The sequence below is a fragment of the Hippoglossus hippoglossus genome, chromosome 17 (genome assembly GCF_009819705.1).
Source record: "Hippoglossus hippoglossus isolate fHipHip1 chromosome 17, fHipHip1.pri, whole genome shotgun sequence".
Classification (NCBI taxonomy): Eukaryota; Metazoa; Chordata; class Actinopteri; order Pleuronectiformes; family Pleuronectidae; genus Hippoglossus; species Hippoglossus hippoglossus.
The window spans coordinates 9,949,017-9,969,820 of NC_047167.1; the positions used below are offsets into that span (position 1 = coordinate 9,949,017).

At 41.8% G+C, this 20,804-nt stretch overlaps 1 protein-coding gene across 2 annotated transcripts; it reads right to left on the minus strand.

The window, feature by feature from the left end:
- Nucleotides 1–4,055: 4,055 nt before the first annotated feature.
- Nucleotides 4,056–20,030, minus strand: insl3 (insulin-like 3 (Leydig cell)). Of its 2 annotated transcripts, XM_034612939.1 has the most exons (3): nt 19,767–20,030; nt 19,084–19,329; nt 4,056–4,068 (listed from the first exon to the last, which is right to left on the minus strand). In XM_034612939.1, exons 1-2 carry the CDS (start codon nt 19,960–19,962, stop codon nt 19,127–19,129), a joined length of 399 nt encoding a protein of 132 aa, XP_034468830.1. In that variant the 5' UTR covers nt 19,963–20,030; the 3' UTR covers nt 4,056–4,068; nt 19,084–19,126. The 2 variants fall into 2 exon arrangements, with proteins under 2 accessions (XP_034468830.1, XP_034468829.1); XM_034612938.1 differs by lacking the exon at nt 4,056–4,068 and having other exon boundaries at nt 18,777–19,329.
- Between the last annotated feature and the right edge of the window lie 774 nt (nt 20,031–20,804).

The window sequence follows — 20,804 nt, forward strand, 5'->3', positions numbered from 1 at the left end:
TCTATCTCTCTCCCCCCCCCCCCCCCCCCCCCTCCCTCTCTCTCTCTCTCTCAAGAACACAGCACAGCCACTCTCTCTGCTCTTGAAGGGCCCTAACTCGCCAAACACAGTGGGGGATTAGCTTTAGCTTCTCCTTACGGCCAAAGTGTCCTCGAGGCGCGGAGAGGCGGCAGGGTCTGTCCCTGTCTGTCAACCCTCCCATCTCCTCTGCATGGATTGTCTGGATGTCCTCCTTCCTGTCTGTCTGTCTGTCAGCTCACCTGTCTGTCTTTATCTGGCCAGCTGTTTGTCCAGGATGTGTGCACAGCGCTTCTCTCTGACATCCGTCTGTCTTCAGGTTGGCTCTCTGTGCGGCCACCTCCATTTTGCTGGATGTCCTCGCTGCCTCTTTGCCTCTGCCCGGCTTCACCAAAAAACCCCAGAAGAAACAACTCTTTGTTATTCACAATGCAACATTTATGTTTAAAGTTTGAAATGGAGATGAGGGAAATGGACAAATACAATGCATTTATAATTTAGGAATTAAAGCAGCTTTGATTTAATTTTTAACAAGGTGCATTAGTCAGAGAATGAACCCAGCTTGAATTGGCTGATATACAGAGGCAGCGGTATTTCAAACCCATGGACTGCATGTTCAAACCTGACATCACGTTCACAATCTTCACTGGAACAACTATCAGCTATTGGCAGCTCTGTTTTAACCTTCCAGGGACATGGTGACATTTGAAATTTTGCTCTGTGGTATTTTTTCACCGAGCCCTTATGGCTATATAGTATTTTTAGCAGCTGCCCTGGAGAGTCACTGTCAGTATCATTTCCTTTTATTTCCATTTCTCAATATAAAGCCATGCATGTAAATGAAGAATTACCAAAAGAAATAGTCATTTTATTATATTATTATTATTATTATATCCACCTCAGTGTAAACTGTAATAGTAGAAGGAAAATCACCTTGCAAAATATAATCTGAGGACAGAAATATTCAAAGCGATGTTTACATTTCTATAACCTGTCTATTGCTAAGTGCACCATCTGCATTTTCCAGGTGTTTCATGGGTAAAACACAACGTTGTGGGTTGCTGGAGCCACTCCCAGCTGATAGTGTGAGAAACAGGGTATAAGCTGGACTTGTTGTCAGCCTTTCATAGGCCTGACCTCAACTCACAGGTCTCAGGATCTGGGCAACACATTGACCAAAATGCATCAGCAATTAAATTTTTACTTTATCGATTCATAATCTGCGTTTATATGCCGACAGCTGTAAAATAGACATTAGCTGAGTTTTTGTCTGGACCAAAAACACCTACGAAAAATATCACTGTTTGTGTTTTGTGTGGAGAAACTTTCAACTTGTGTGATAAAGAAACGTCAGACGGTTAACTGTGAATGGGAAATGGAGGACAGGCGATAGCCGATAGCCACCGAGTTTAGCTTCTACTTGACAGAAGTGCAACTCACTCCTCCTCACTATCCCCCACTAATATTTTGGGAATTTGTATTTGGTCTGTTTGTTGGAAACGGGCTGGGCAGATGTGCTTGCTCTCCACCAGGCCACAACATCTCCCACGTCACCAACGGTCAATTTCCCCATAGTGCTGCCACGGGTCCGATTTCTTCCACTTCTCAGGGTGAGTGGGACATGATTTCACAGAACATTAAATGGAGGGGATTTAAATGGAACAGTGGAGGGACTGGGGATGGGGGTGGCTCTGGCGCTGGTGGAGAGCGACAGTGATCTGGCCTAATTAATTCCTCTCTCCGCCCAACACCCCCCTGAACAACCCCTACCTCCAGTGCTCTCTGATAGGTTGGTGACTTTCACCGTAGAGTGTGAAGGGCGAAGGAGTATTCCTCACATCATAATCCGCCTGACTTTGAAGGAGAAGGGATTAGTCTAGCAGTAGCCAGATCAGCCATGCGAAGCCCCATGCATCAGCATCCTGTGTCTTTTTAACCCTGCATGTCATCATATAGTAAAGACGCCAGAGAGAGAGTAAACACGCAGGTTATGGCAGCGGAGCAGTAAAGGTTATAGCTTCACGGTCTCTGTGAAATGGTGTCAGGCGAGGAAACCACAAATCAAAGCGTCATCTAACCACCTTCACCCACAGTGCCATATAATGTGATCTGCTGTTGGTTTTTATGATGCCAGACACTTGGGGTTTACACGCATTTCATATAAAGTCAACACCTCGTGTTTTCTGAATCGCTCCGACCCAAGTATAAGTGCATGGGTGATTGGTGTTTCCCAAGTGGCCTGCACAATTATTGCCCAATCAGTACTACAGGGGTCACCCAGGGAGGAAGGTCCCACATTCAAAACGCATGCTCTAAACGCCACCATTCAAATGACAAATGACTGTGAGTGTTGGCGACGCCGTCATGGAGGCGCGGGGGAGGCGGAGGGCAGGAGAGCGCGTGGCTGGGAGGAGGGAGGGAGTCCTGCAGCTACAACACATGCCCCCTCCTGCACACCGGGCACAGGGCTCGAGCAAGTGCAGGGTGATTGATAGCGGTGCCAAGACAACATCTCGTCAGGGGCCCGGTGGACGAGGGTAGCCAGCGGAGCAATGATGGACGAGCCCGTAGACACTACATAAAAATCGAACCCGGCATATATAACACATTCCCAGCTCCCTTTCTTAACCTGTAATGTATAGTGATAGAAATTTGTTTCGCAGTCCATTGCCGCGGACAGTGATGGATGCCAAAAAGAGAGAGAGGGAGGGGGGGAGAGAGAGGGAAGGGTGTGTGTGTGTGTGTGTATGGGGAAGCGGTGAGAAGGTCTGCTGTTGAATGATGCACTTTTTGTGTTTGTCACTCATTCTTACAAAGCCTATAAGAAAACAATAGTGTCAAGCAGTGCCAGGGTGCAATGATCGTTTTAATCTTTCAATATAACTTCTCTGAGAACATTTACTGTTGATTGAGAGGGATATAAAAGCATTATCCCGGAGAGAACCATCAACCTTGTATTACCCCACCACATGGTGTTTGCATGTATTTGCATCTTTGTAACGGCTCACCAGACAGTTTAGGTGCCCACAATGTTTCAAGATGGCACATTTCAGTTCATGTCATAATCTTCTTTAATGTTGCCTTTATCGTACTTCCTTATTACTATGTTGTTGTTCTTTCAGTCTGAAAGCAGGGCTTGCTGTGGGTGTGTTAGCTTTACTTCTTTGAGACTCCTGTACGGGCGGTAACTTTATCTGGGTTCAGGTGCTCCTGGACTGGAAAAAAGTTAACGCACCCACAACGAGGGCAGGGCAGTTTCATTTGTCAACACTTAAAAGACAGACTTAAAAGCTCAGAAGAAAAAATCCAGGAGCAGAGGAGAAGTCTGAGAGCACATGATCCACGAACGCACAGAAGAGTAGAACGCAGGATGTTTGTCCAAGAGACGAAACATCGGAGTGCAAGCGCACAAGCAGAGCAAGTCCAAGCACAAGCAGGGGCTATTTGAGAGTGAGCGCAAGGCTTTGAGTGAGAGCGTTACAAGATCGGAACGTGAAATGAAGAAGACCTGATCTCAAACTGAAAGACCACGCTCTTTAATTAAGAGAGGAAAAACATACAATGTGTGTTAATGGGACATGAGTGGTGCTGGTTTAGAAAGAGATAACTGGGGGTGTTGTCATGGGTGTTACATACATGAGTTGGCCATACATTTACACTGGAAACACATGGTGTACACTTGTGCTGCTACATGACCCATCATCACGTGTCATACTCCGCCAAACACACGCATGCCCTTAAAGACTTGAGTTAACTGTTCTTTAAATTGTGGTAAATTATAAGCAAATCAATGTGCTTCAAGAAATTAACGGCATTTCTATCTAAAAGGGCAAAATACAAATATTGTATTTGCATTTGCTAAATAATGATTGTAAGCTGTCATTTATACATTATACATCATTTATCTTATTCATAGATTTTTTTTAAAGTACTGTATAGATGAATTCAATTCATGGTGCCATCATGCACATGCCTTACCATGTGTGTACTGCTTAGACCTTGTGAATGTGGACTCACATACATGCATGTGCACACAACAACACGGACCACCTCAGTGCATTGTCGGCCTATCAAATCGACTTGTCCTCACCAATCTCCCAGTGGTTGATGAATATTAGATGGCAGCGGATAATGCCTCGACAGAGGAGGCCTCCCCCCGCCAAGGAGAGCCAGGCTGCACACTCAGCAGTGAAGCGCTGCCCACTGAGACCAAACCAAGGCTGCCGAAAGATCCCCTCGCAGTTGTGAGCAGCATCCTGTGTTATTGTGGGTGGATTTCATGTAACAGCGAGAGGAAAATGGGTCCATGTGCGAGTGTGAGTCCGTGTTTGTGTGTTGGTATAACAGAAAGAATGAGAGAGAGGGGTGGCAGAGAGGAGCGTTCTTCTCCATCTATCTTCATAAACCTCCAATTGGATTTTACAGCTGTTGGTTCTTCATCATGAGCCGCGATGGATTGTATTCCAAAGCCGCGGCAGTAAGAGCAGGATTTCAGGGCTTAGGTTTTTTTTTATGTTATGTTTGAGAATGTCAAGGAGGAGAGGAAAGCTATGTGTCAGATTCTGTACATACATATTTATGCATGGTTCTACGGAATAGAATCCTTGCGTGTGTTGGGTTGTCTGTACGTGCACATATGCAGTTGTGTGTATGAGGATGAATAATTCCATTTAGAATTACTCAGCATATATTTGTCAGCGGGCATCTTTCTCAGGTTTGCTCACTTCTTTTTTCATCTGGAACTCAATAATGAATATGAAAATGACTCAGTGTATATAGTCCCAAAACATGACTGACTGGGACTGTAAGAGAAGAGTTAAGGATTGAGTTCGTTTTGACAATGTTCCCATTACGTCAAGTCGGTCCTTTTTTTAGAAACTGACTAAAGCTCTTGCTGGAGATTTAAAGCGCGGTGGTAAAACTGTCAGAAAACATGGATTGAAACTGAATCCATGCACTCAGTGTTTATTTATTTAACACAGTGTTGTTAAAGTTTGATTTGTTGACATCATTGCTTTAATTTGCATCAAGATCAGGGAGGTTTGGACGCGAGCAACTGACGCTGACATTCTGCAAGAGTGTTTCACTGTATATGACAGGTTCTGCAAAGTATGATGCAAGCCCCATGTTATTCAACCATGAGGCGAAAGACTTTAACCAGTTTCCCCCTTCACAGAAAGCAGAGGGTGGACTGATCACTACTCTGCACTAATCCACATCAGTCCAACATGACTGTGGCTCTCTGAGCTGTGATTAAGTTGTGTTAAAATACATTTAAAGGACTAGTTCAACTTTTTGGGAAATGCACTTATTTACCATCTTGCTGAGAGTATTGATATAGACTATTATTAATTTTGTATCTGTATTATATATAAAAAGGAAATCAGCCTATTAGCATTTTTAAGGCTCAATAATTAACACATTATATCTTGTCTCTGTTTCAATTAGTGCAATTTACTGGGTTGTTCTTTGCCACACTGTAAATATTATAAGGTAATTTCTGCATGTTTTGTGCTAAGCTAACTGTCTGCTAATCGTAGTCTCATATTTACGGTAGAGAAACGAGTAGTTCAAGAAAGAAAACCAGCACATCATACTGTGCCTTTAAGAAAACGCAACATCCTTCAAGGTAACGAACCATCCTTACAAGATAAGAAATAACATTTAAGTCTGGACCCTTTATAATGAACCAGTTTTACATAATACAATAAGCCACAATGAGCTTTATTATATTTTTTGTTCACAGGTAGTTTCCAGTCATATAGAGCAAATTTCCTAAGTGAAAGCAACATGAATTTAAGTCTCAAATAAAGACTAAGCATCCAAAAACTCATGTTCTCACAGGAAACAGCACAGTGGTGTTACACGTTTGTAGTTATTAAGACAACAGACTGTCCTCACAAAGAAGTAGGTGCTCACCACAGGCACATTTTATATCAACTAAAGGCATCTGTAAATCTATCTGTGACATAGTAGATCCCCCTATTGTAGATAGAAATGATTGCCACAACCCAATTAGCATATCGTTGGATCTACCCAACAGATGGTCTTGGATTATATTCAAGGCTTGGCTCAAATTAGTGCAATGGAAATGTCTGACACAGGAACTGCCTCTCTGTGTTCTCATGGCTACTAGATACATGTCATAATCATGAATAAAGACTTATCTGATCTCCAGTAAAGGTTTTCTTTGGACAGGCTCCAGTAGAGGAGAGTTAATGCTCACATTTTAGTGCATTTGCAATACATTATGTCGTATTTTGCTTTATGTCTCAGAGTGGGATTATGACAGTGGCTGTGCCAAAAATGTTATATACTTTGATACAGTCCAGACACACGGAACGACTTCATCACGCCTATGTAATGAATCACTGATATCCAACCCTATGCCGGCTCTGCCTGAGCAGCCGGGTACATTACCAGTCTAAATCCTATAAAGCCTTAAAGCTGGTGACGGGGCCACCAGTGGGTCAGTGGTACAGTAGCTGCTGGAAAATACATTAGCTAATAAGACGCACAACTTTGTTTAAAAGTAATATAACGGCAGAGGCTAACAATCTAGTCACCCTTAGTTTCCAGGGGCTACATTAACATGAAAACTGAACCTGCGATCAAACGTGATAAAGTCAAGTACATTTTGACAAGCTAACACAAATCCCTACAGACAGGGCTGAAACTGATGTTAGACATACAGTTCCTTATTAAAATGTATAAAAACAACTAGACCTATGTGATATATTTTGTTGACTTGTGTACTTACAATATTCAGTATGTTTCCAACAACTGTACTTTCCGGGGTAAACAACATACGACCAAAGAAAAACACACAGCTAGCTAGTTAGTCGGTCGGCAGTGGTTTTTTTCCTTCCACTGTTTCCATTAGTCCCTCATAGTGGATCTTGTTATTCATTACCGTATGCTTCGTAAAGTGAATACAGCTATGATGCATTACTTCATACGGGAAGATAATTTGCGCCATCCAGGTAGATTTTTATCTGCAAAGGAGGAAAACAACAACTCCCATGATCCCACGCTGCTTACCGATGTCATCAAACTAGGTCTTTTGTTATTGTTTTTATTGAGAGACCCCTAGTGGCCGAAGTTACATATTGTACCTTTAAATGCCCATCAACCTCCTGGTAATGAAGCCAACAAGCCGACCACTGACAGTGTTGCAGTAATGGAGCGTCGCTGGATTAGTACCTGTAATATAAATACTGCATTTTCTTGATCCCTTACACTACACATGCTACTGAAAACAGTAATCACATTACCGTAATGGGATACTGCCCAACACTGTCCATCCTATTAGATTTTATTATATTATGACTGACAAAATGCAAAGGCTATACTTTCAGTATAACTGGTTTTAAATGAACAGAGTGAAGTGCAGGGTATTTGCTTTAAAAGATTACCAGGTGGACGCTATCCAAGAAGAGTGTCAGCAAGTGATTAAAATATTTGCCTCGTGTCTTAGGTCAGTAACCTTTTTTTTTTTGAGTTTCAAACATTCACACTGATAGAGCGATAAACCACATGAACAGATAATCTGAGAGCGTCTCAAATTTACTGTTTCTGTAACACGCTTCACTGAGGAGCCAGAATGTGGGAGTGAAACTGATCAGACCATCAGAATTTGACCCCGTGTTTTTACTTGCTGAATAAATGAAAAAGACATGAAACTGAAGCAAAGGAGGAAGTCTGATACTTCAAACTCATTAACATGGCGTTGGTCAGGCCCCAAACATCACCTCGCCTAACGCTAAGAGAGAAATACGCTGGCTGACGGAGCTCCTGCATTGTGTATTGATGAGCACGACTGGATAGGATGACAGCGCAAAGTGAAACCAGAGACCCCTCGCAGGAGGAGGCAGGGAGGGAGGCGGTGACAGTGGCGGCTGTGCTGGTGTGATTTAGCATTTTAACATTATCACTTAACAAGACAGGCCTGGCACTCAGCCCCTCAGCGGAGGCCCGAGGAGAGTAACAGGTAGAGGAAGGAAGGAAAGAGGGAGGGAAGTGAGAGAAAAGGAAAAAGTCCAGCGCTCCCAGGCCAGCTTATACCTTTCTTATCCTCGGGGGAGCAAGAAAGAAAGACAGGATGATGTGGAGAGAAAACGGAGAAGGAGAAATCCGAGAAATATGGAAGGTGGGCGGGGGGGATATACTTCTACACCAAACTTAATTATGCATGGCAGGGTAGCTGGAGCAAAAAAAAGAGAGGAAGAGAGATGGATGGAGTGGGAAAGAGGAGAGTGTCCACCTACACAGAGGAATGAGGCGGCAGGTGGAGAGGAGGGGGAGTAGGGAGGGCAAAGGAGATAAAAATGAGCAAGAGGTGGTGGTGGTGGTGGTGGTTGGGAAGGGGGGGGTATTTCTGTCATGCTTGAGGGTGGATGTAGGCGGTGGAAGTTGCAAATAAACAAGAGTCGTCCTTTTCGTGGACGGAGCTGCAGGTGGCTCTGCAGTAACTGATAATCTGCTCAGTGATATTGGATCATTATCTAATGTCTGTGATGACGTTGTCAGACATCTTTGCTTTAATAAAATAATTTGTATTGTGACACGTGAAAGCAAAGTCTGCAATACATAGCACGGTGGGAAAAAAACCTTGCCCATATGTATTGAAACAAGACGACAACTCACTAACTTACCAAGGGCAAAACTACATATATCCATTAAAGTGCGCTAAAGGCTACACTGCCCCCCCATGATTTCCTGTGGTACTGCTTTGTTTTGACTGTATCGTCCATATCTGGAGGCTTTTAGAAGACGTGGACAAATATGCACAGTATTTATTATTTCTACCAGTGTAGAAATCTTCTGCAAGGCTCAGATTTACAATAATGTCACACAAATGTCAAAAATGGGTCAATAATCAATTTTAGTCGAGTCGCCGTGATCATCGCTTGTTGACATGAAATGAATTTGTGTTGATCTGTTGCATAGTTTTAATGTATTGACCTGTGATAGTTGCAAATCGTCTTCTCAGTGTTGACCTTTTGGGGGAATGGAGAGTCCAACATGGAGGATGCATATTGGTTTTACTGCGTGATTCAGTTTTGTATAACTTTGCTCTATAGAGCTTACCTCTTCATATCCATTTAACCACCAAACAAACCAGTTACCACCAACAGGAGCCACTGCTTCACATGCAACAGGCCTCTAGTGCCACATATTTTCAGTGTGTACAAATTGATTTAACTGTAGTTTTTGGGATTCAACTTTAAAGCTAAATAGGACACTCAAGACTGATTTAATTGATTTCGGTGGAGCGAACATTTAGCTCTAATACACCACCCTCTTCTTTTGGTTCAGGCACATTTGCCAAAGAGGAGGCCGAACCCTGAACTATGAAACCTTTGTATTCAGTAATGGTTCCACTTACTGGAAGTGACGGCGCAGCTTTTCAATTTCTTAAAAAGCTGCCTAACTGCTGTTGTTCGGCTCCTCTGGGCTTAGGTATCCCACTGAGTCACACATACACACACAATGGGAGAGAGAGAGAGAGAGAGAGAGAGAGAGAGAGAGAGAGAGAGAGAGAGAGGCAAACAAGTGTTCTACACAACAACACACATGCTCGGACAGTCTCGACCACACACACATGCATTGCCAGGAAAGCCATGCACCCTCGTTCTGTCTCCATCGCGCACTCAGATGGGGGGGGGGGGGAGCGGGAAGATACACAAGCAGCTCAGCCCTGATTAGGTGAAGTGTATTGAATGGACTGCTCATGTTTTAACAGCAGCCTTCCCCTGAGATGGACCCGGCTGATAACAGTGACAGGAATATTGAAGGAGGCAGCGGGCCAGTGTGTGTGTGTCGTATGTATGCATGTGTGTGTGTTGGGGGGGACGGAAAAGGCTTTCCCCATGTTGTAGGGACCGAAAATCTGTGTAAACAAACTTGTTTGAAGTCCCTTATAAGAAAAATCTGTAAACTTGAAGGTGAAGTAATGGTTTAAGGGGGTGGTAATGTTCACCACTACTACTCAACACTATGCCAATGGAGGGGTGCGTGAAGGGTTTGAGTCCACAAAACACTTTTTTGTTTTCAATTCTGTTTATGCCTGTAACACCAGAAGTCTTTTGTGGACTCAAACACTTCACTCATATTGCATATTTGCACTATTGCACAAATTGCACCATTGTTTTTCTTTAGGTGTATATATATATATTTAGATATATATATTTTATTTTCTATTTCAAACTTTGGATATTCTATTTTATTCAATATTTTTTGCTTGTAAATATTCGGAGCATTGCAATAAGAGAGCCTGTGACCCAAGCATTTCATTGCCAGCGACTGCTTAATGTAATTGTTGTGCATTTGACATTAAACTCTTGAATCTTGAATCATCCCTCCATCGGCATAGTGGTGAGTAGATAATGAGTGAATTTAAATTTTTGGGTGAAGTATCCCTTTAAGGTAACAGTACGGCTTAGACAAGTCGTTATGTATAGAAAACATTTACAGACTTACATTGACCCAGAGATGATGCAAGACAATGTGATGTCCTCTGAAGCCATGGAAACCAAGGAGAGTGTGACCCCGTCTGTCTGTACTCACAGCATAAACACCTTGTCAGGACCAAAGCTCGGTCCTAATGAGACAAAACATCATTGGTTGAGGTTAAGGGTAAGATGTGAATAGTGGTTAGGTTAAAATGTATGAATTGGTGATGGTTAAAGTGGAATGAGGCTTTGGATGAAAATCAGTGCAGTGTCCTAACAAGGATGGCTACACAAACGTGTGTGTATTTTCATCCTCACTTGCATGAGCCATGAATACGTTTGATTTCACTTTACAATATTTATTGCGAGTGTCAAACCAAATATACTAAATAAACCTTTTTGAAATGTGTGATACATGAAACAGAAAGTGATGGGTGTATCAATAAACGCAGTAATTCCTCCACTACATCATTTAACTAACAATGTTTTGCCGTCACATCAAATGGAATCCTCTCCTACATCTTCACAGCAGCGTCTCCAAGGTGCCAGCTACAAGCAGCCCAGTCACACCATGAGAGTGTGGAGGGAAGAGATGGAGGGAAGAGATGGAGGGGAGAGATGGAGGGAGTGATGGACGGAGAGAAAGAGGTGCGACGGCGCAATTGGGAGCAGCTGTGAAAGAGCAGCTGGAGTAATCGTTTTTCTGGGCCTGCCCACTGCCGTCTCTGCACCGTCTCGTTTTTCTCCTCGACGCTTTTTCATCCACACCCACACACCCACACCCACACACACCATCTTTATCAATTTCCTCTCATTTTTAAATACACTAGCTTTCGGTTTTGTGTGTAATAGTCAGGTTGTCAACAAAAATTGTGATATTTCTTCCCACGATGCAGACGAGACACAACCAGGACTGTGACCAAATATTTAGATTCGTAGATGAAAAAGGGGAATAAAATGCATGAATGTAAAAAATTATAGGAAAGAGACAAAATAACAATGTCAAAAACATTCTCTCATTCATTAAGCAGCTTGTAGTGGCTTGTATGCTAAACGGTTCCAAATATTTTCCTCACAAATCTATTTAAATTGCAGTGTGTGAACCAATATACACACTAACTGTATGACACAGTCTAGAACCAAGCCACTACTACGGCCTCAAAAGTTTCAGAATGAAATCAACACCTTTCTGGCACAATCCGGACTAAACTGAACATGAGCAGCATCAGCGGGGAAGTGTCATCACATCCCAAATATGATGTTACACATAAGGAGGTGCTGGAGAAATGAAACCATCTAAAAAGTAAGAAGTGCAATGTAAGTTTTCACCCTCTGGCTAAAAAGACAGTGAAAAATATTTGTCAAAGCTGAATCGTCATTAAAAAAAAAAGGGCTTCAGAATTACTCAGGTTGGCAGAAGGGGAAGAAAGAAAAGGTGCAAAAATCATATTTTACCTCTCTGTCAATAATTAATGCAGAAGTTTAACTAATCTGGATTTACATTTATATGGTTGTGAAGAGGTAAAACAGCAAGAGCAGAATAATATGCAATTTATATTATATTGACATTATCGTTGAGTCTAAGCTAGAAGGTACAAACTCACATACAACCAGTGTGTAAAGGTGACATCTTGCCTCATCTCAATAATAAACGTTATTATATTGATATCAAGCCATCGTTAATCAAAATAAGCAACATAAAGCTAAAAATGTAATTGTTCATGATGGTTAAGGGCAAATCCTTGAACACAAATTATGGGATGTGCCTGTTTATTTATTCGTAATATCAAAAATACACCTTGGACTAAAAGCCATTTCTTTGCTCTGATTAAAATAAAATGTTGGCTTTTTGAAAACAGTAAATCACAAGTTTCGATGGAGCAAAATAAAGTTGAATAACTGTATTCAACACATCTATTTAAATGCAGAGTGTGGTTCAAACACACACAAGTTAAAAGCTGAGCAGAATACATGTATTTTGGTAAAAGTTAACTGCAATTAAAACATTTCCCGAATATCCTCATAACCGTCCAAAAAATCGGACAAAACAGTCTCATAAATGCAACAAACTATAGATTCTCCATTATTTAACACAACCATCCTCAGATCTGGTCGTAAGCAGCAGAACAGAGCGTCACATTACCTGCGCTGCTCGGAGGCTTCGAGCTCTGCAGCTGCAGAAAACTCGCCTGCGGTGGGTTTAGCTGCTGCTGCCACACTGCCCTCTACCAGCTCAGCTCTATTAGTTCAGCTCCACCACCTCCCAGTGGCCCCAAGGTTGTGACAAAGTGATACTTAATGTTTGTGTGTGTGGCGCTTGCATGCATGCGTTTGTATTCTTTCACTGGACAAAGGAAGTAGATATAAGGACATGCACGATGAACGGTATGGGGCAGGAAAGTAATTAGGAGAAACCAACAGGTATGTTCAGTCTGCAGGCATTTCAGTTTTAGTCCAACTAAGGAAAAGACAGCAGTAGAGGACAAACATTTCAAAGTGACAAGAGTGTCATGTTTTGTGTTTCTGGCAGAACAGGTGGGTGTGGAAATAAATGCAAACAAGCAAACTTAAAGTCCCATACTAGAGCAGAGTGTCACTCAGCAGAGCACATACCTCGACCAAGGCCCAACGGTCCCCTATGAAAACACATTTAAATTCACTGGTTCTAGATTTTAAATTGGATCTGCACCAAATAGCGCACTCATAGAAATCAGTCCCCTAAATATGTGTTTTTTCCACATGAATTGTTCTCTGTGAATTTAGAACTGTTGAAAAATGTCATCTCATTATGTTAAAGAAAGTGTAAAAGATGTCCTGGATCAGCCCCCTGATCCTGATCCACACAGCAATTTTTATTAAATCTTCCTTGGGTCATGTCTCACCCCTGCACATAGTGAAATAAATGCTAACTAACAAACATGGATGAAAACATAACCTGCTTGGTGGAGATAAAAAACTACAGATGGCAACAAACCAGCAATTCAGGGAGAAAGAACTGAAACATAAGGAAAGAGCAGGAGAAGAAAACCAACCAGCAAAACTGCAGCTCGTGGAAATCCAGGGAAGTTAATACACAAACTGACAGAGGAGAGCGTGGAGACTGAGAGGAAGCAGGAGTTACTGATCTCAGGTGAGACACATGAAGGCAGGTGAAGACAATCACAGGTAAGAAAACGACACAGGAAGTAAAGTTAGAGAGCCACAGGAGGAAAGAAGCTTCAAAGTAAAACATGACCTAATGAACTCAAAGTGCACACAAAGATATAAATCCAAATATACAAAGTCAAAACACAAGGAGATTATAAATCCAATCCAATTGGAACTATTAGTCCAGCACAAAGTTTCGCAAAAATACATCAAATGTCCAAAGACAAATCAAAATCAATCAGTAAGACTCAATATATATTTAATACAAACAAAATATAACTCTAATGTAACACCCAATTAAAAAAACACTCAATAAAACCAGGAGCCAAGGAAACTTTATCTCATTTGCACAAGTGCCCATAAGCAACTGAAGAGAGACCTGAAGAGAGACCTCCCCCGCCCCAGCCGACCAGCGAGGGGGGCCCAGGCCCGAGCCCTCCAAACAGGAAGTGAAAGTCTTTCAAAAGGTCCCTAAGTGTCTATTCAAACGCACAACAAGGAGCAGAATCATTACAAAAACGATTGTAAAATGGCAGAATAATTAAACAAATGGGCCGATCACTGAAGAGAAAAGGGATAAAGTTAAGAGTCATCTGTGCACTGTAGCCACAGTATCAGCCAAACAAATCCTTTTTATTAAGCACAAAACACACAGTACAGAGCTTTTATATATGGCTGTAATAGAGATTTATTCTAATAATATAATTTAAGAGTCTCCATAAATTGCGGTTTCTCCTGGCAGCCGCTAATCTATTAGATAATATAGTATGCTTTTAAAATAATGACTGTCTCTCAGAAAGTGTTTTCAGTCACCGCATGGCTGGAATACAGACATCTGCAAAAATAGGATTAAATATGTTCTAGACGATATTTTAAAATCAAATAGTCACGGTGCTAAAGATAGTGAGCGGCTAATTCCAGCCATGCAGCTTCATGATGAGAGGAGATCAAAGCACGTGAGGAGACAACAAGAGAGAGAGCTCCTTTGGAACTTCTGTCTTCCTCTTCCTCTTCCTTCTCCTCTTCCCCTGGGAGCAGCGTCTAAGCACACAATGCTCCTGAAGCTGTCACTGCTGGTCAGAGCGCCTGAATGTTGTAAAGCACAGACAAGGACAGACTCGTCACGTCACAGTGGGAGATGCTGCAGATGGAAAAGATGCAGCAATATATACAGGATCATATCAGGAGACGGTTTACTAGATATGGGTAAAGAACGTTCAATCTGTGGTGTGTTGTTTTATTGAGTCAAAATGAGCTCATCGCGAGCGCACATGTGGTTAATGTGAAGATCTGGAGTCACTCTTGAATAATGTAAGCAGATATCCCTGGCCCCTTGTAAAGCTGGTGCGCCAGCCAGAGGGATTCCTCACAGCCATCAATATTCTAGAAGTTATCCATCCATCATCTATACCATTATTCAACATATGGAGAAAAACAAACATCCACACTCACATGTAGACTCTCCAGTTAACCTAACCCCAATCTGCATGTCTTTGGACTGTGGGAGGAAGTTGTGAGTTGTTTTCCGATATAAATGATATAAAATACATAAATTGACATACCCATATAAGCTTTTCTTATAGTTGAAGACATTTTAAAAGACTACAGAGGATCAATAGAGATCAATATTAGAAACATGCCATCTATACAGAAACCACATTGTCCATGATTAATGGACAACAATCCACTCTGCCTCCCTCTGGCTGCACTTTGAAATAGCACCAGGTGACGGCCGAACACTGGTATTTGTCACCAACCACTTGAAAAACATAAAATAAATCACATTCCCAGAGTGAAACTTTCTAAGATAAAAGGTAAGCAAGTAAATACAGTTTATTTGTATTTTGTATTTGTATTTTTCTCAGACAAGAGTCAAAAACACACAGTTGTTTAGACCCAGACTCGGCCCACACTGTCACACTGTCACACTGTAACATACCAGCACCGACAGTAACAGACACACAGAAACACACATCATCATCATCACTTCTGCTGCCATACGCACATGTACAGAGCCCCTGAAGTGTACACCCACAAGATAATAAGTTAACTACTTATCTAGTGGGAAGGAGATAAATAAGTTGTGCACACAGAGTTAATGTCTGTGTATTGAAGACATGACTGGCCGATGCTTTGAAGACAACAGCAAGTAGCGTTAGTAGCTTTTAAGAATTTGTTAATTTCTCCAGTATTGTGTTTGATATGGAGTCTGTGAAGTCCCAAAAGATGATAATTCTTTTTTATCTTGTTGCACACAAGTTATTATCTTGTGGGAACAAAAACAAAATCACCTTTCAGGACTTCAGGGGCTCCGTACTACTATAAAATAAGACCTATTGTAAGTATTGACTTCAGATGGGTTTCCCAGTGTTGCACGCCCACACACACACCATTTATTCAGCACGCATGCACACAGCACACTGTACTGTACAGTAGAGTGTTGAGTGTACACATGAAAACATGGACCATACACACACACATACACCAAATATAGCATCTTTAGCCTTGATACTTTTACTGTTGGAAACCAGCTCTGAGAGCCATTTCATTTACATGCAAATTGACACCCACCAGTCCACTCTCCTCTCTCTCTCTCCCTCTCTGCTGCCCTGCGTGTGTGTGTGTGTGTGTGTGTTCCCAGTGTTTGTTTACGTGTGTTCCTGCATGTGTGTGTAGCCACTCTGCTGGCACTCAGCGAAGGTGCCATTCTGTCCTGCTGCTTTCCTGCGAACTGGAACTAAACACAAAGAGATAGAAAGACAGATAGAAGCTCTGATTTGGTTTTCATTATTCGCTTTAGCAGCTTTTCAGTTGAAACAAAACAGGCACAAGGAGGAGAGGCCCATCAAAGAGGCCTTGTCTTGTCATCTGGCGTTGGGACTGAATAAGGATGGGCTGAGGCCTGGAAGTGTCCTCTGATCGAATGTCTCTTGTTACGGGGAGATAAAGGATCAGCTGAGGTGATTGAGCATTTTACAGTAATGAGCTTTGAGAGAGTGATCATCACGGCAGGAGACAAACGTGGAAGAAATAAAAACTGGAACGACTGAACTTGGTACAGAAGCAGTGAGACCTCCCCGTGTTGGCAGGAGGAACCAGCTCCTCAGTGGTAGGTACAGTAAGGGCTACTGTCATTTAAAATCAACTATCTGTCACTCTCTGCTGGTCATTATGAGACATTGCATCAAATGTCTAGATCTACATTTTGTCTATTTGCATGTGCAAGTGTTTAATTTTAGCATCATTTGAAATGTTTTCTTGGAAGTATTGATTTAATTTGGCTCTAATAGAGGAAGAAATGTTGCTGTTATTATAAATCATAAAGGATTTGTTGCTATTGAAGGAATTACCTTGAAACAAATGCTCAAGATTAATTATTCATTTACATTTAGAAACTTCTTTCTCTTCTATGTTGCACTGAATGTTTGTCTATGGGAAGATTTGACAGTTTCATAAGTTCAGCCGACAAAAAAAACTATGAATTTCAGAGGTTTTCAAACTCTGATGGTACCGAGGGAGAGACACGAGGCGGTGTGAAGTGTCTGGGACGGATAAAGAAACCAAATTATTGTAGATAGGCTCTCGGATTTAACCCTGAATTTCAATCCAGAATCATACTCCTCACACATATTTTCAGTGTGACTTACTTTACATCTGATAATATTGTTTTCTCCAATATCTGCCTTAAACATCCCAGAATGATTCCTATACTTTTCCTTGCTCAATGTCAGTTCAAGAAAATAAATCACCTCTTTTTTTTTACTGCAAATTCCTATTTGTTTTAATTATATATAACAAATAAAAAAATACAGGGCTCAAGTTGTACATTGGACTGAAAAACCCTTGTCTATTTTACACTACAGCATTTAACTTAATAATTATTAGCATTATTGTTATTGTTGTTGTTATTGTTGTTGTTGTTGTTGTTGTTGTTGTTCTTCTTCTTCTTCTTCTTCTTCTTCTTCTTCTTCTTCTTCTTCTTATCAATTTACTGATTAGCACTATACAGAATGAATGGATCAGGGACAGATGTGAAGTGTATGTAAAACCTGTTTCATGTTTCAGTTTGCCAGACGTATCCAACTGTTTTCAAAAACATTATCCGACTGTTGCATTCTCTAAGTATCTGTAGTTAAAAACCATCTAAACAGAATGTTCTATTTCCGCCTTGATCTAAATTCATCTCGGGGCTTTGTGTCTGATGATGCAGCAAAATAATAGCAATCCATCCCTCAGCAAATAAAACCAATTAACCAATCAGTCACTGTGGGCTGATTGACTTTTGCCATTAGGAGTCATTTAGGAACATCTGCAGCGTAGAGTGGAAGATAATCAGCAACACATTTGATTATCCATTGAGAGAATTATTCAGCCCTCAGTGTGTGAGGAACTGGCCGGGCTGCAGAGATTATTTCAGAGCTGAACGACTCAGCCAATGGCCTCAATCCGATTTAGTGCTATCAGAGATCTGTAAACTGCACTCACACTGTCCCATCATTCAAGTCTGTGTCTTTAAAGGCACAGTTTATACCTCTCTGTGTGTGTGTGTGTGTGTGTGTGTGTGTGTGTGTGTGTGTGTGTGTGTGTGCGTGTGTGTGTGTGTGCGTGCGTGCGTATGTGTGTGTGCGTGCATATGTGTTACCATGTGTTCATGCTTGAAAGTGTAATTTAGTTTGATTAGGCCATTTGCTGTTTCAAGGTTAATTTCTCTGCAGCTTTAATTATACAAATTGACACCGAAATAACAAAACAGTGTTAATAAGTGTTGATTTTTAGTTGTGCAGAATTGACAAGTGTCGATTGGGGCTGTGTTGACTGATGTGTGCGGACAAGAGGCCCCAGAGGTGACGGCAATGTTTACATTCTGGAACTCTATAAAACCATTATATTGATCGTTGTCGTAAGCACATAGTGTGATCATTATCTTATCACAGTCTTTGAGGTAGTAGTAGTAAATGAGAAATCCGTTATCATGAAGGGATTGGACTGAAATATTATGACCTATTGCAACAAAAGTTACTGGTTTCTTCCTCGACTCATACTCATCCTTCCACCGAGCATCGCAGAAATCCGTCCTGTGGTTTTTGTGTAACGCTGCTAACTAACAGACAAACACTGATGAAAACCATAAAACGCAGAGAAATCACAGAGAGCAGATAAGATTTCATAAATAATCATCAAAAGCTTTATTGCAGTCTAGTATGAGAGCAACACATATTTTTTTCTACAGTGATGAAGAGAGAATAAATTATATTACTACAAAATAAACAACAATTTCAATTTGACAGTCTTGTCATAAAACCTGTGTACATTGCAATTTTATCTTTTGCCCTGACATGAAAATAAATTATTAAATATGATCAAGTATCTATAATTACTGATGTGCAGTGTAAGAAAACTACATCCCTAGAGAAATAGCAGGAGTCTTTCTATCGGAGGAAACTCTTGAAACAAAGGTTTCCACAACACTTCAGGAATTCTTTTGCGTGACAGGTCAGAATCCAAATCTAGCAGAACTGTATCAGGTCTTTCAGGCTGCATCCTTTCTCGCAGCAAATCTCGGACATTCTCCCAGCAGTTCGTCTGATCCGAGAGGACAGGGGGTACCAGTGAGGGGCCAGGGAGAGGACGTCTCTCTTCTCGTCAGACTCTGGGGGGATGTGGACGGCCTCTGCAGCCCAGAGCTCCTCTGCGGCCGCATCATGGTCCCCTGTGCGGATGAGAAGCAGAGTTAGGTGGAGAGCAGAGAGAAAACGGAAGATTTTCATTCGGAAAACTTTACGTGGAACTCCAAGGAGAAATGAAAAGATTAATCAGAAACGTATTGTCATGGGTTAAAAACCTTGAGATGTATCCTCATGTTTCTGAGGGGGCCCAAACAAGGTTGCAGGCACACAGGTCAACTTTTACTTAGTTTTAAATTGTCCACTCCTGTTACTATACAGCAATTTGTATTTTAATGACATTTCATTCTGGGTAATGTATAGTTGTCTTCTCATGTACTGTATTATATTATGTTGTGTGTCGTACACCAGCTAAAGATACATTTCCAATAGCTCCTGCATTATTTGATAATATTCTTCAATCTTGAAGTTGCAGTGAACTCTGAACCACTGAAAGTAGAGAAATGTAACCCAAAGTACTCACAGGGAGGAGTGGTGGTCTGATGCTGGCCCGGCTCTGAGTCCAGGAGGCTTCTCCTCAGACGCGAGTTACCACAGGTGGAGACGGCCAGACGGATCAGCTCCCGCCCGCACATCTTTATCCTCTCCTGGGCGTGAACGGCGCACTCTGCGGCCACGAGCACAACCAGCAGAGACACCAGAAACTTCGCAGCAGCCATGGCACGACGAGTCACTTCTCCTTGAGTCGGTCAGGAACTGAGTGTGGTGAGCTGTGGTGTGAGGACAGGATCCGTGATGACTTATGAGGTGAACTCGAGGGGGTTTATATAGTGAACCAGCATTGCCCATTGTGGCAATTTTTTAAAAACGCAGAGGCCGCGGGTTCTTCTAAACATGTATTCGGCCTTGAAGAGGGAAAAGCATGTCCTGATCCAGAGCTCGGCATGACAGTGATGAGAAGTCTGCTCAAGGATGAAACTCTCATAAACATCTGCTCTTACAGTCACTAAAGCTCGTTTAAAAACATTGTAGGTAACATAATGGGCAAAGAAATACTCATTAGAGCCTCATAAGAACATCTGGAACCCAACAGAGGTTTGACAAAGATGGATTTCAAGCAGTTTAGATGCAAACAAGCCCTGAGTTTAAAGATTTGAATGCAGATTTTGGGTTGTTTATTTCATATTTCATTCCATATTTCAGAATCTACGTGTATTTGTTTAAGAGTGGTCATAAATCATTTTATTACGGTGAACTCTTTCCCTTGAACGTGAGTGGCTCTGGCACCTTATCTTGACACGTCTTGAGGGATGGGAGCGAACAAAACAGCGTGCGACTGGCGAGAAGATGTCAAGGATATTGACGCAACTCTTCACACACACATGCTCACCCCGGATAATACAGAAGTATCATAAACAGGCCAAACACGAGCGATTTAATATTCCCAACACCCACGAAAAACCTAAACGGTGGCACTTTCATGTCCTAAATGTTCCTGTGGCGATGCCTGGCTTTTTAACCTGGTCAGTAGTGCTTGGTTTATTGCTCTCAGCTGCTGTGT